The sequence below is a fragment of the Prunus mume genome, linkage group LG4, assembly GCF_029339155.1.
Source record: "Prunus mume cultivar Tortuosa linkage group LG4, ASM2933915v1, whole genome shotgun sequence".
Classification (NCBI taxonomy): Eukaryota; Viridiplantae; Streptophyta; class Magnoliopsida; order Rosales; family Rosaceae; genus Prunus; species Prunus mume.
The window spans coordinates 20,336,856-20,351,642 of record NC_142701.1 but is presented as its reverse complement, the minus strand read 5'-3'; the positions used below and the strand labels follow the sequence as shown (position 1 = coordinate 20,351,642).

Below are 14,787 nucleotides of genomic sequence, written 5' to 3'. Positions count from 1 at the left end.
ACTTCAATGGGCTGAAAAGGATATGGTGTTCACTGCCCACAAAGGAACGCATTGGTGGGAACTGCATTGGATTCCAATGATGCCTTCAGCAATTTCAGACCCTAAGAATTCATGAAAAGAAAATCATCATTTTGAATAAGATAAAAATACCTCCAAACAAAACAAAAAGAAAAAGAACGCAAACCTCATCCATGCCTAGATGAACGATCCTCTCTTCAAGGGTACCAACTTCCTTAACATTGAACTTGCTCAGCATCACAATATGGTAGACATAGGCTATAAGAACTCACTTCAATTTCTGATGGCCGCTATAAGAAAACTGGTGTTTGATTATGTGTTTTGCATCCTGAAAACACAAAGATGTGACCGAAAAGTTATTGCTAGAGAGAGCAATAGAGATTTTAGCCTGTAAAAGTAGTATGTAATTTATAAAAGCTTTTTGTATTTTGTATTTTGGTTTTTACCTATAATGACAATTTTTTTTAATTAATGCCTGAATTTTCTGGTGGATATATATTGTCAGATAGGAAAGCTGATGAAGGGGCTTAATCCAATGTCCTTTGGAGTCCTTGTGTTTGTGTCTCCTTATCTGCGACAACAGCTTTCAAAACTGGAGTCATAGCTCTCGCTGTAAGTAATTAACATAATTCTTTAATTACTGATGTTGGTTAGGCCAGTTGATCACGAGAAAGAACATGTTGTATTGCAAACCATTCTTAATTATAACAATTAATGGATTGTGGGTTTTCCTAATTGCTATGTGCAGGAAGGAATAGCAGTAGGGACAGGGAGAAGCTTTTCCATGTTCAAGAATTACCACATTGATGGGAACAAAGAAATGATTGCCATTGGGATGATGAACATTGCTGGTTCTTGCACGTCTTGCTACCTCACCACAGGTTAATCACTCATTGTACACATTTAGGGTTTATTCTTAATTAGATTCATTTCATGTTGCTAATTAAGCGAAATTTTTTCATCAATATTCAAGGCCATTTTCCAGATCAGCAGTTAACTACAATGCAGGATGCAAGACGGCAATGTCAAACGTTGTCATGGCAATTGCGGTTATGTTCACATTGTTGTTCCTCACTCCTCTGTTCCATTACACTCCCCTGGTTGTTCTGTCTGCTATTATAATAGCTGCCATGCTTGGCCTCATAGACTATGAAGCCGCAATTCTCCTCTTGAAGGTTGGCACGTTTGACTTTGTTGTCTGCATGAGTGCCTGTATCGGTGTCGTTTTTGGCAGCGTTGAAATCGGCCTAGTCTTAGTGGTACGTACCACTATATGTCACACCAGTAAAAAGTTATTGTGTGTGACAATAACACCATATCAACAACTTAACATTACTTATTAGAACTAATATTTCTTTTTTCTTGTGTGTAGGTTGCAATATCTACTTTCGTTTGTGGCAGGGCCAAGGACTTTTGTTCAAGGAAACCTTCCGAATTCCATATATGGTTTACAGAAATGTTGAGCAGTATCCCAATGCAAGCAATGTTCCTGGAATTCTTATACTTGAGATTGATGCTCCCATTTACTTTGCAAATACCAACTACTTAAGAGAAAGGTACTAATTAATTAAACCAGAACACACTCTTGCATGTTATAATCAAATTTAAAAATAATAATTTGAAAGTTGATCCAAAGTCCTACCTGTTTTCAGGATTACAAGGTGGATAAATGATGAGGAAGATGGGACCAAATCTGCAGGGGAAAGTAGCTTGCAATATGTGATATTGGATATGACTGGTAATTAAGGGAAACAAATAGTGCACATATATATATATATATAATTATTGTGACATTTTTTACCCTGAAATTAATTTGTTTTCTGGTTTAATTTGCAGCTGTTGGTAACATAGACACAAGTGGGATAAGCATGTTTGAAGTGGTCAAAAAGCTTGTTGATAGAAGGGGGCTCCAGGTTCAAAAATCTGCAACATTCTCCTTCAATTTATCAAATATTTCCTTCCAAATTTTTATTTCATCTGTTTATATAACTCTGTAATTTTGTTCCCATCTGTGTTTAGCTTGTACTGGCGAACCCGGGAAGCGAGGTGATGAAGAAGATGAACAAGTCAGAGTTGATTGAGAATACATGTCAAGAATGGATTTATCTCACAGTTGCAGAGGCTGTTGCGGCATGCAACCTCATGCTTCACTCCACCAAGCCCAACCCCGGCAAAGATCAAGAACCAGGTGCATGGAACAACGTTGATGGCTTTGGCTGTGAATTTATGTATCAGAAAGCAATATCCACATAAATATGAAGACTCATTTAAATTAAGGAGAAATGAATTTCAGGAAACGACGTTTGATGGCTTTGGCGGCTATACTATTAATTTCAGGAAAAAAAAATTTTAAAAAATAAAGGAGTATAGCCGTTCAGCTATACTCTTTTAATATATTATATTCAAACTGTATAGCCTCTCGGCTATACTATTTACTTAGAAAAAAATTTAAAAACGGCGTATAGCCATACGGCTATACTATTAATTTCAAAAACACCGAGTATAGCCGGTTCGCCGTACTCTGCAAAAATGTTATATTCAAACAGTATAGCCGGGCGGCTATACTATTTATTTAAAAAAGAGAAAAAATAGTACAGCCGTTCGGCGATACTATTAATAAAAACGGAGTACAGCCGTTCGGCTATACGATTAATTTAGGAAAAAAATTTAAAAAGGGGTATAGGCTATACTCTTTTTATATATTTTATTTCAAGAGTACAGCCGCTATACACTGTGTCTTTTTTCAAATTTTTAGTCCAATTAATAGTATAGCAAAAATGAAGAAGACGATACATTCAACAGCAAAAGAGTAATACATGAGTCTCAAAAACATCTTGGAGTCACAATCCTCTGAAGGAGCATGGGGAAGTTGATTTCATCAATTTACAACTGACTGATTACCACAAAAAACCTCCAAAATAACAGTGGAAGACACTCTTTATGAATCCCTAGTCCGAACTCAGACGCACAACAGTCAAACAAGCTCTAAAATTCCATTTCCAGAATTGATCTAGTGCAAAGTTGACATGTTTACTCCTCTTTCTTCTCAAGGAAGACATTGGTGAGAACTGAGTTAGACTCGAATGATGCCTTGAGCAATTTCAGACCCTAAAAAATTAATGAAAAGAAAATGATCATTTTGAACAAAATAACAATTCCTCCAACCAAAACAAAAAAACAAAAGAATATAATAGCAGATGAACGGTGGCAAATTAGCTTTGATTAAAAGCCTACATGATAATGTATGATGGTTGTATCGTCTATTGATCGAGTGTGTAGAGTAGAAATCAAAGCATAAAAAGTGTAACTATCCTATCCTTCCCAACTTGAATCAATTAAGAAAATAATAAAAAATGGGGTTCGTAATTGATGTGCATATATATTTTGCATATTCAAGATGCACATATATTCACAGTTCAAAATGTTGAGAGAAGTTTAGGAAATCAACAACTTAAATGGAGCCCAGTAACAGTTGCAACATGCAAAGACAGAAAACTTAAAAAGGAAATCAACAACTTCCTTGCTTGCTTCAGCAAACAGAACTTTGTGGCTTTTTGTGTCAATCAGAAGCTTCAAACTCACGCTAGCGCTGCTGGTGGTAGCCATTGAGGGGATATTAAGGACAGACCTTCCCAAAAAAAGTATCCTGAATTCAAAATTATTCAAAAATGGCAATGGTGAACGGATCTAGAAGGTGGAGCGTCACCTTGGACTCTGCATCATTAGTCGACCACAATGCAACTCTACACATACAAATCTGTCATTACCTATACATAGGGAATATAATCTACAGATGAGTGAATAAATATATATTTATTTCCACCAAAAAACTGTAATCTTAAATAGGTTCGAAAAATCGGCCTAGGCGCTAGGCGGGAGGACACCGCCGCAATTTCACCCTAATCATTAGGGGTAGGCGCTAGGGAGTTAGGCGGCACCTGGGCCCCCTAGGCGGCTAGGCGGCTCTAGGCGGGTCTGGGCCCTAGGCGGCTCTAGATGAGCAAGTTTACTTCAGCCGCACGATCGGTTCTCCTTGTTCATTTTTGTATCAATGACAGTGCAAAAGGATCATTGGGATAGCAGATTGGTTTCCTTGGACTCGTCGGGTCGTTTTTACCATATTTTGCGGTATAATATTTGTTACCAATAAGATCAGAGGGCCAAAGTTGAAATAATCCAATGTAAACCAATACAGTTAATGCCAATCCACAAACTAAAATGAACCTCCAAAAGCTCAATTTCTTTAGAGGACCAAAGTTGAAACCTTCATGCACTTTATTACCAAGGAAAACATTTGTAAGAGATGTTTTTGACTCCAATGATGCCTTCACCAGCTTCAAGCCCCAAGAAGCAAAAGCACAAACAAAATATGTAGTGTCAATCAATAGACACAGATAGAGAACATTCTGTATTGTAAACAAAACAAATTTTACAAAAAATATCAAACCTCTTCAATGTCAAGATCAACCACCTTCTCTTCAAAAGCATCAACCGTCTTAAAGTTCAACGTTATAAGCAATGTGATACTTGATACAGTAGACATACCAGCAACTGGTCGCACAACAGAACTGTTCGGCAGGCCTTTGGATCATCGTCGGTCAAAATCCGAAGGACATTAGCTCCAGCAGAAAGTGTCGTAGGTTTCAGCAAGGCCTCGTCCTTGTTAGTAGCAGGTTGTATGTATGTGTCACTGAGATTTTCAACGCTCTTGTAAAGTTTGACTAAGCTTCCACCCATGTCATCCTTGTTAGAGACGAGTTTAGAGGCAATGCCTTGAGGCAAAAGACAATACTAAGCAAATCCACAGAAAGTGTTTTCCCCCTTCAGCAAACAAAAATTTGTGTCCTTTTTACATGTACTTAATTTTGGTGATTGCCATTGATGCCGTCAAGAAGACTGATCGATAATTTTATTAGAAAAGCCTGAAGTGAACTGGTCATGAATACTGGTTGATGGATAGTATATACAACTAGGATTGCTGTTTTTATCTCATTAATTATCATCCTCTGTTTCAGGATTTATCTTCAATAATTACATGATTAATAGATCATTATAAGGCTGCTTTTGAAGATGAGAATTCCTTATTTCACAAGTGATAATCCGTATAGACGAGAAAAGCTAGCTGGTTTATAAGATTTATTTCATTCATATGACTGGGATTATGATCTTGGACTGACTAAACATGGATCTTAATAGCTCAATTTAATTATAAATTGTATTGATCAAATCCATTCACGCATCCTAAACCAGACAAAACTGATTAATCAAATATTCTCCCTGAATTAGATGAGAGTGCTCAATGGAATCAAATTGTTACAACTTAGAACCATTTTCACTTATCATTCTTTTTAAGTTGGGAATGCTATTGAAATCTAAGCCCGCGTACATTATGAGAGAGAGAGAGAGAGAGAGAGAGAGAGAAAGAGAGATAGAGCATTAAGAATAGAATGTTTAATATAAATTGCTTGGCCTGAAAAGGCATTCAGGAATTGGTCCTTGTATTAGTGAATATACAAGAAAAATCTGATTAAGAGTTACCAGGGTGTTACAGCACTGTACAACCAGTTGATTAGCAACAAGGCAGTTAGAGACCAGCATCATCCTCCTCCTGTACACAGTAAAGTCCAAAACACATTATGTCAGGATTTGAAGAACACAGCAAAGTAAAGACTTGTCAAGGAAAATAAAGGTCAACAATCCTGATTGGAATTAATATGGACCCAGCTATTCAAAATCCTTATTTGAAAACTCTATCTTCTTTTTTTTAATTTACTGAGGAAAGATGACATCAAGGAAAATATTATGAAGCATTTTCAAATGGAAACTTTTCCAAGACAACGTTAGCATTTCTCAATTCATTTACCTCAGCTCTTTCTATATTACTTGGTTTCGGTTTTGATGATTTGCTAGCAGTATTAGACACTACCATCCAATCAAAATTCACTTCTAATTGGGGATTTTTAATATAAATGGAGACATTAATAGACTTTTCAAGGGGCACCCTACTGCAGGTGGCCCAAAATAATAGCAAATAAGGTCTGGTTCCATAGCAAGTGATTCAGCAACTTCAAAGATAAAAAGTGCAGAAGCAAAAACATGTTTAAATGCAGGAGATGGAACAAAATCAAGTGAAATGGCCTAAGGTTGCATGCACCCTATTAGTTAGTATTTCAGTACAAGATCATCAGACTAGGAAGGTTGATTCACTAGTGACCTGCCACATGACTGTGAAAACAAAAGCTCATTATCTTTCAGTTTCGAACCAACTTAAGTCAGTTCCGGTACACCAAGAGGTACCCTTCCAGGATGTGGCATCCAGGGGTAGGCGCCAGGGAGCTAGGCGGCGTCTGGGCGCCCGCCTAGGCGGCTCTAGGCGGTTCTAGGCGGCCCTAGGAGGGTCTAGGCGGCTCTAGGCGTCCCTAGTCGGATCTAGGCGGTCCTAGGCGGCTCTAGGCACTCAAGGAAGGTCTGGGCGGCCCTAGGCGGCTCTAGGCACTCAAGGAAGGTCTAGGTAGCCCTAGGCGGCTCTAGGCGGCCTAGGCGGCTCTAGGAGGGTCTGGGCCGGCGTTTTGCCTTTGAGGCCTGGAGGAAGGGAGGTTGAAGTTCGCAGGATCCGCTGCTTGTTCGGAAGAAAGACGGAGAGGGAGACAGAGACAGAGACAGAGAGAGGAAGGAGAAGGCGCTGGGGAGAAGAAGATATCCGACCTAATTTTTATATTTGAAAAGTATAGCCGCGCGGCTAGACTATTAATTTTTAAAAAAGAGGAAAAAACACGGAGTATAAAGGCGTGGCCATACTATTTGTAGATATTATATTTCACCAGTATAGCCGCCCGGCTATACAATTCATAGAAATAATTTTTTTAAAAAAAATGGATTATCGCTGCCCGGCCATACTATCCTTTGATATATCATATTTAAATAGTATAGCCGCGGCGGCTGTACTATTAATTGGAATAAAATTTTAAAAAAAACCTCGCGGCTATACTATTAATTTTAGAAGCAATTTAAGAAACACTCATTTAATATGAATTTACACAAACCAGGCCAAATTGTTTGAGTTCAATTCTAAAATATACTCGGTAGCTGCATCATTTGAAATGTTGTGAAATTAGAGTTAAAATGCAATCGTAGAGAAACGGCTGCACTCAGATGACCCCTTGTGTTAATCAGCAGGATAGGCTTTTGCTGTTTCTTTCCAAGGAAGACATTGGTAAGAGCGGTATTTGACTCCAATGATCGATGCCTTCACCAACTTCAAACCCTACAAGAGAGAGAGAAATATACAAGTAAGACATTTAGCTCTATCAACAAGCCATTGATAAGAGTTAGAGAAATATATAGGATATGAAACCTCCTTAACTTGAAGTGCATCAATCCCCTTCACATTGAACTTTTGTAGCAGCCTTGAGATTTAGTTGGGTATAATCTACAACATCCTATTCAGGCAGAGAAAATATGCCTCCAGGGAAAATATGCCGGCATACTATTTCTGCCTTCAATGCAGTTAAATTTGCAGGAACTAGTCAATTCAACAATCTACGATGGTTATACAGGACGGGTATCGAAAATAGGAACAAGATGAAATAAATCAGACTATCAGAGCCATCAAGTTTCCTCAAGAAGCAAGGGATATAAAGACGAAGAGGCAAATATTGAGAGAATCGTCAAATTTTCATAGAGAATATGTATTACTAAGGACATAAAGAAGATTAGGCATTGTGAATCATATCATACGATGATGGGAGTAATAGATCATTTAGACAATTTAAATCCCAAATCCCTGATTAAGAACAATGTATCGTTAATGAAATTATTTAATAATTTTGATGTTCATGAGGCTAAAAAGAACCTCTGCTACAGATCTAGAACATAACATATAGTAGCTGGCTGGACTCTCTCTATAACTCTCTCTAAAAATAAAAGAAGTAAACTTTTGAACCGAGCAATCACAAGCCACCTTAGAAATCTCTGCCTTTGAATTCATCTTTCTACTGCTGAACGACCAAAACAACTGTGACAATCTGCGTCCCCTTTCTCTCTCTTCATCTGCAAAATCATCATAATAAGATATATATATACACACACACACACACAATACACAATAACGAGATGCTTTAGTTTATGATTACAAATACACAGACAGGAATCTATACCTTCACGGAAAACAGCTAAATCTCTCTGTCCAAATCCAAAGCTTTCACGGCATCCCCGACTTCTTCCATCTTCCTCTTATGTTTTTTTTTGCCCCAGCTGAAATGGGAATACAAGTATAAATATATGAATTGAGTACAAGGCAATCTAAAACCTGATATATATAACAAGTACAAATTTAAGGTAAGGCATCTACCATGAAAATCCGTTGGGCTAAGATCTCGTCTCTGTTCTCATGCCAGTTTGACTCTTGAGTCATTAGTTAAGCAATGTGATAACAGTAAAAGGCAATCTAAAAACAGGAAAACATGATGCATGCATGCATCATATATAGTTGTATGTCTATATATGTATGTATTTAGTTCCTTTTTTTATTATAAATAATTCGGTATAAGTCCAATTCTTATGACAGAATTTGGGTGTAATCCACACACTTATTGTTAGTAATTCAAGTCCTCTGACTTCTGTGCCACATAGGATTAGTTACCTTTTTTTAATTTCTGACATTTATATTTTTTTCTTTTTTCTTTTTTTTTATTTATGTTGTCGTTCCAAATTTACCCCCATAAGATATAAATCAGGTAAGTAATGACAAAAATCCTCATATGGCAAGAACAAACGGCAAAATTAGCAATTGCAAAAATCACGTCTTCCACAATAAATCATGGTCCTGTCAAGCCAATTTCTGCAGATTTCATACTTCTTAATTGGGTTTAATACTTGTTGTATAGGTAAACCTTCGACACATGTACCTATAGCACATGTCTATTTACTTGTATTGGAATACATTCACCTATATCATAGGTACATTTTGTTTTTATGAGATTATTTTCGTCTATATGATAGGTACATTTGGGTTTAATACCTGCCGTATAGGTAACCAATTGCCACCAGCAGGTCAATTTACCTGTAACACAGATATAGGTATTTTGTTGAAAATGAAACACTTTGTTATCAACTTTATCTTTCTAATTTTCAGTTGGCTTTGGTGTCTTTTTTGCCTTTTTGTTAGCATATAAATAAAACAAGACGTTGAATATCTATGGATACTCTATTTAACTATAAGCATGAATTACCAATGTGTTTTCTACCTAGAGGCTAGAATGATGGAAACATGAAAATATAGTTGGGGTCCTCTACCTATACCATATGAAAAAGATGAAGAAACCAGTTCATCTTTGTTTTCTGTTCCTTCTATGCCACACACCGAATTTCTTTTTCTTTTTCTTCTATAGCCCCCCTTGCTTCATAATTGATATATGACAAATTTATTCTAAGAAAAGAATACCTATGAATCAGTAAACTAGACCAACGGAGTTCGCACAAGCCTATACCTAAGAATCAGTCCAATTAATACATAACGAAACCCCCTAACTATTCCTCTTCTCTAGGTACACAAAACAAAAATGGTTCCCTTCCTATTTAAAATTAAAACCATAAAACAGAATTGGAATGGTTGAAACAATCGTTCAATGCAACTGACGCCAAATCATACAATCGTTCTCCTACCTATGGCATTGGTATGTATGAGGAACTAAGGGCATGTTTACATATCAACAATGGAGAAACTAAGGAATCAAAGAATTTAGGAATCGGAGAACTACTGAATCAGTATGGGAAGAATCATTCTCATTAAGCTGTTTACTAAACATATGGAATTAGCAATGGAATGGGATTGATTCCCATTGTTATTGTTTACTAATTTGCATGAATCAGAATCCAAATTAATTTTAGAATTATGGTAAAGTGATAAGGGTATTTTTGGAAGTTATGAAGAGAAAATAGGAATGGGAATCGTATCGACTACTCCTCCTAGTTGATCTGATTCCTAGTTTTGAGGGAATGTGATTACGGATTTTGAGGTGGGGCCCACTTATTTTTTCATTTCTGATTGCAAGTAAACGCAGGATAAGTCAGGAATGGAAATCATATTCCCTTTCCTTCCATATCCATTACTGATACGTAAACATGCCCTAAGGGTAATAGAAAAGTAGGAACCCTAATCATACAATTTACCAGTAGAACAGGACCAGCAACTGACATTTAGTGGCAGAGGAAATTTGCTACTATAATAGTGAATCACACATAGAAACCCACAAATCTCTCCATTAAAGAACCAAGAAATCAGAGGAAATTTGCTTGGAAAGAGCATGACATTTTGAGCAAATGTAAATTCTGCGATTTGTCGATCTGTCTGTACTTTCCGTGTTTCTACGTAGTGGCAGCAATTGTAATTACATTAAAATTTGTGGACATACTATTTGCTTAGGTGGCTAAACACTTGGTCTTGTGGACTGGAATTAAGAGGTAACAACTCTTGTCCTGCATTCATTATATATTTGTAAAATTGGACCTATATACCTCCTCAAGCCCATACGGAAGACGTCCGGGAAGTTGATCACCACAAAATAGTGTAGCATTGGACTCACAAAGAACGCGTGACAATTGTGGGTTTGTCCTTAAGACGATCCCAGAGCACTGGGTACAATCAAGTGAAATCTGGTGTTTTTAATCCCCAAATACTCCTGTAAACAAGAAAGAAATAGAGAACACCAAAGCTTTCAAAAACTAGAGCGAGCGAGCATGAGCATCCAACATTAACAAAAATAAACAAACCCTAGAACTAGAAGAAAGAGAAAGCAAGAACGAGATACGAACTGGGCAATTAAAGCTTCAAAACCCAAACGAGATTATTATAACAACCCAAGTACGTACGAAGTTGCCGGAGGATTTTTCTTTGCGGGAATTGATCTTGGTGTCTTTGGCCATGGTATTCCTACACCGAATGTTCCTAGGAAGGTTCAAAACAACATTCTCAATCTGCAAGTTCTTAGGCTGGGCTGCCAATGCCATCACAACTATTGGGTGTGTATGATGAATTCCGATATGAGGAGAGAAGGGAAGAGGTTTAAGAGTCTGGAAGGTAATTTGAGTTGCAGCAAGGTGTCACGTGTTTTAAATATAGCCAGTTTGATCGTTTATGTTATTTTTGGGATATTTGTTGAAATGTCACCTGAACTTATACCTTAGTTTCAATTTGTCACCTGAAAAAATAATTTGAGTGAAATGTCACCTGAATTTTTCAAAATCCATGATTTGTCACATGAGTTTAACATCATCTGATTTTCCATCTATTTTCAAGGGTATTTTAGTCTTTTCAATCTCAAGGATATTTTTAAAAAATGGAAAAAATTATTATTAAAAAAAAAATAAAGCTTAAATGTAAAAATGGATGGGGATTAAATGTGAAAAGATATATAATTTTTATAATTTTCAAGGGTCTTTTCATAATTTTTTTATAATGATTTTTCCATTTTAAAAATACTCTTGAAAATAAAAAGACTAAAATACCCTTGAAAATAGTTGGAAAATTGGATGATGTTAAAGTGAGGTGACAAATCATGGATTTTGAAAAATTCAGGTGACATTTCACTTAAATTTTTTTTTTCAGGTGACAAATTGAAACTAAGGTATAAGTTCAGGTGACATTTCAATGAATATCCCTTTATTTTTTGCCAAAGTCAGAAAATGATAGTAGGAGATTAAGCCGTAAATGAGATCCATCAAAATCTTACAAACAAGGAAAGGATTGTAGGAGATTAAGCATTATCATCAATAACATAATGGAGTATATATGGCTAAAAATAAGAGTAATAAATACATCATCTCAACGACAAGTCATGCAAATATCAGAGCCATCAATTTGGATCCCGATCCAACGTTTTTCTTAATTAAAATTTGATGAACCAATAAGATCCAAATTGGACCATTGAGGGGAGTGATCATTGCTAAATCTCGAGCTCAACTTGTTATTAAGAAAATTCTAGGGAAAATTGTTTTGGTGGATTAGGGTTTATTCCATAACAAATAAAATGTCTCAGCTTCTAGCCTAGTAAAAAAGATCTTAACTTGCAGACCACGGTTTCAGAGTTCGAACGTCCATGCCATCTTTATTGTGTGTGCGACTATCTCTTGTACTAAAAAATAAGTCTATTTTAACTTTATTGTTTGGTTATGTGATAATTATTGAGGAGGTGAATTCGAACTTGAGTGCAAAAGGGCATGCACATCAGCCTCAGGCATGCACTGGTCAGTGTCACTAAGGTAATCATTGCTAAATCTCGAGCTCAGCTTGCGTACCTCTTGCGCCTCTTTTGGTTCTCTCCCGCGACATGGTTTCAGTTTCTGTTCAAAGTAAACAAAGATGGTGAACTCAAACTGAAAAAAACACAAAACAAATCCGGGTTGCATATAGGAGTCTCTGCCTGTACCCGTTTGCGCGGCCCATTCGCGTGGGTTGAATAAAACGGGCAATATTTATATGGGTTTATCTGTTTATTCAGGACCCGCTTATAGCAAGCCCAAAAAGTAAGTACATTTTGACCCTGCAACAACCAGAGACCTCTACAGTCTTTCAAATCCTTACTGGCTTCCTCCACAGGTTAGTGGGTTTTTGGGTTTTTCGTTCCGAGTTTTTGTTTCACACTTTTCCCAATTGAATGTGGTCTTTTTGTAAACTTTCTGCATTTACGCTTTTGGCTGGATGAGGTTAGTGTGATATTGGTATATTGCAGACCACCCATATGTGATAATTCCTGAAAGAACTTGCTATAGAATGGTGAAAGCTTATGGTAGATAGTAGTAGCAGTTTGGTTTGCGCCCTTTCTTAATTTGGTTTAGCCATTAGCCTAGAATACGTAGAGCCCTTTTCATGGACACAGGTAGCAGTTGGTATTTGATGGGGCTTTGTTTGTATTGCTGCTCTGTTATCAATTGGTAGCGGCAGCAGCATTTTGGGTTTTTTGCTCTGAAATTATGCAGCCATTCAGTTAGTACTGGCTGTACCTCTCGTCTCTTTTGTCTTTATCCACCGTAAACCTTGCTATATAGACAATACAAGGCACTTTGATGGAAATGACTGAAACTTGCCAGCTAAAAGCTCTTGTTCTATCAGCTTAAGTGAAGTTGTGGTGCCACTCATTTTTATTTTTCATGGTTCATGTTGCTTTAACTGTTAAATTATGGCCAAGTTTCATGCTCATTTCCTTTTCACCCAAAACCCCTCTTTCCTAATCAAATCCTTTTTAACGTGCCAGTAGTTGTATTTGGCCTGCCTGTTGCTTCTGTTATATTGACAGCAGCTTAATGTTTCTACTAGTTTTGTATTTTGTTCTTTTTTGTACCTTATGTAGATCTATAAGAGATATTCTTGTTGTATTTATACTTTTTTATTAGCTTTGTTCAATTTTTACCGTCTTTCCCTTATGAATAAGTTTCTCAAATATATGTTTTTGTCATGGAGTTTGCTTCTGATCGTGCATCAAACCTTCAATTCCTGAGGCAGGGTGGTGGAGAAATAGAACAAATTTAGAAGAAGCTCTGACATAAAGGTTGAAAATGAGTGCTGAAGCTTTGCAAGTTGCTAAGGTGTACCGCCACCTTCTCAGGGCTGTCAAGAAACACGTTGCCAAAGAAGACAGGGCGAGGCATTTCAAAGAATACGTAACTGAAGAATTCAGGAACAACTGCAAACTGTCAGATCCATCTTCCATTCAGCAGAAGATTAAGCTTGCCCATAACTACACTTTTCTTCTTAACAGTGTGCACCATCACCAGGTACAGATGTAATTCATTGCTCTGTCTGATCAAAGTTTTTTTCTTTTTGCAAATTGTAAGGTCCCTGTCATGTTCCATTATGTTGGTTTTCTTTTTAATCTCCATCAAGCATCTAACTTTGTATAATGGATGTGCAGGACCTGTTGTTCTCTTACAACATTGCTGTGGATAGATCAGATGAGATGAAAAAAGTACTTGGAAAATCGGCTGCAAGTGTTGGTCTTCAACTTCCTGAGGTTTATCAGCCTTGATATTTAGTTGGCTATAATCTGCTACATCCTATTCTGGCAGAGAAAAGAAAATCAACAACTTATTTGGATAGGTCAGCCACATAGCATACCTCGCCGGAGTAGAAGTAGCTTGACGGCTGACACGACCGACAGGTGTACAACTTTTTACCGTTTGATTCACCATTGGTCAAGCAGGAAGAAGTTGATGGGCACCACCAATTGGCATTGGCAGCTTCTTAGAGAGGAGCCCGATCACAATGCTGACGGGTAGAGACAAAAGGGTGAAGAGAAAGTCAACAAAATCCTTGCCAGCTTTGGCGAAGAGAACTTTTTTATGCTTTTTGTCAATGAGGAGCTTCAAACTAACTGGAGAAGCAGAGACTGATTTGGTTTTGGGTTTGGATTTGGAGGGGGCCATTGAGGAAGAGTGAGTAAGAAACAAGATTATTAAGGACCTATTTATTTGTAGACCCACTACTTTGAGAAATTGAAACGTTTTTCAATGGTCATTTGGATGGACCTTATCCAAATTATACGTTTTTCAATTGTCATTTTGGGGGAAATCCTCTTCTTTTTTGGGATAGATTATTCAATTATCTTTATGACATAACCTAGCATGACATTTCATATTTTTATTCATGGGCTTACGAGATGTTGCAGGATATTCATTCTCGTACCTTGGGGGTGAAGGCTAATCAATCAAATTAAGCAAACAATTTCTTCATCCAAAGGGAAATGATCCGAAATAGTCATTACATAAATCCAAAAT

The 14,787-nt window shown here is 37.1% G+C and overlaps 1 protein-coding gene, 1 long non-coding RNA gene and 2 pseudogenes across 4 annotated transcripts; 3 read left to right on the top strand and 1 right to left on the bottom strand.

Moving 5' to 3' along the window:
- LOC148918104 (protein disulfide isomerase pTAC5, chloroplastic-like) overlaps nucleotides 1-14,787 on the top strand; it is a 101,565-nt pseudogene that overhangs the window by 61,289 nt on the left and 25,489 nt on the right.
- On the top strand, nucleotides 200-2,271 carry LOC103344004 (sulfate transporter 3.1-like; annotated as a pseudogene).
- On the bottom strand, nucleotides 5,455-6,661 carry LOC148918110 (uncharacterized). Its single transcript, XR_016126246.1, has 2 exons — nucleotides 6,233-6,661; nucleotides 5,455-5,626 (listed from the first exon to the last, which is right to left on the bottom strand). It is a non-coding gene; the product is annotated as an uncharacterized LOC148918110 (long non-coding RNA).
- On the top strand, nucleotides 12,297-14,628 carry LOC148918109 (uncharacterized). Of its 3 annotated transcripts, none has more exons than XM_089050840.1 (3): nucleotides 12,297-12,613; nucleotides 13,475-13,788; nucleotides 13,926-14,628. In XM_089050840.1, the coding sequence occupies exons 2-3, from the start codon at nucleotides 13,570-13,572 to the stop codon at nucleotides 14,037-14,039; spliced, it is 333 nt and encodes a 110-aa protein (XP_088906966.1). In that variant the 5' UTR covers nucleotides 12,297-12,613; nucleotides 13,475-13,569; the 3' UTR covers nucleotides 14,040-14,628. The 3 variants fall into 3 exon arrangements, with proteins under 3 accessions (XP_088906966.1, XP_088906965.1, XP_088906967.1); XM_089050839.1 differs by having other exon boundaries at nucleotides 12,300-12,613; nucleotides 13,517-13,788; XM_089050841.1 differs by lacking the exon at nucleotides 12,297-12,613 and adding an exon at nucleotides 12,632-12,720 and having other exon boundaries at nucleotides 13,517-13,788.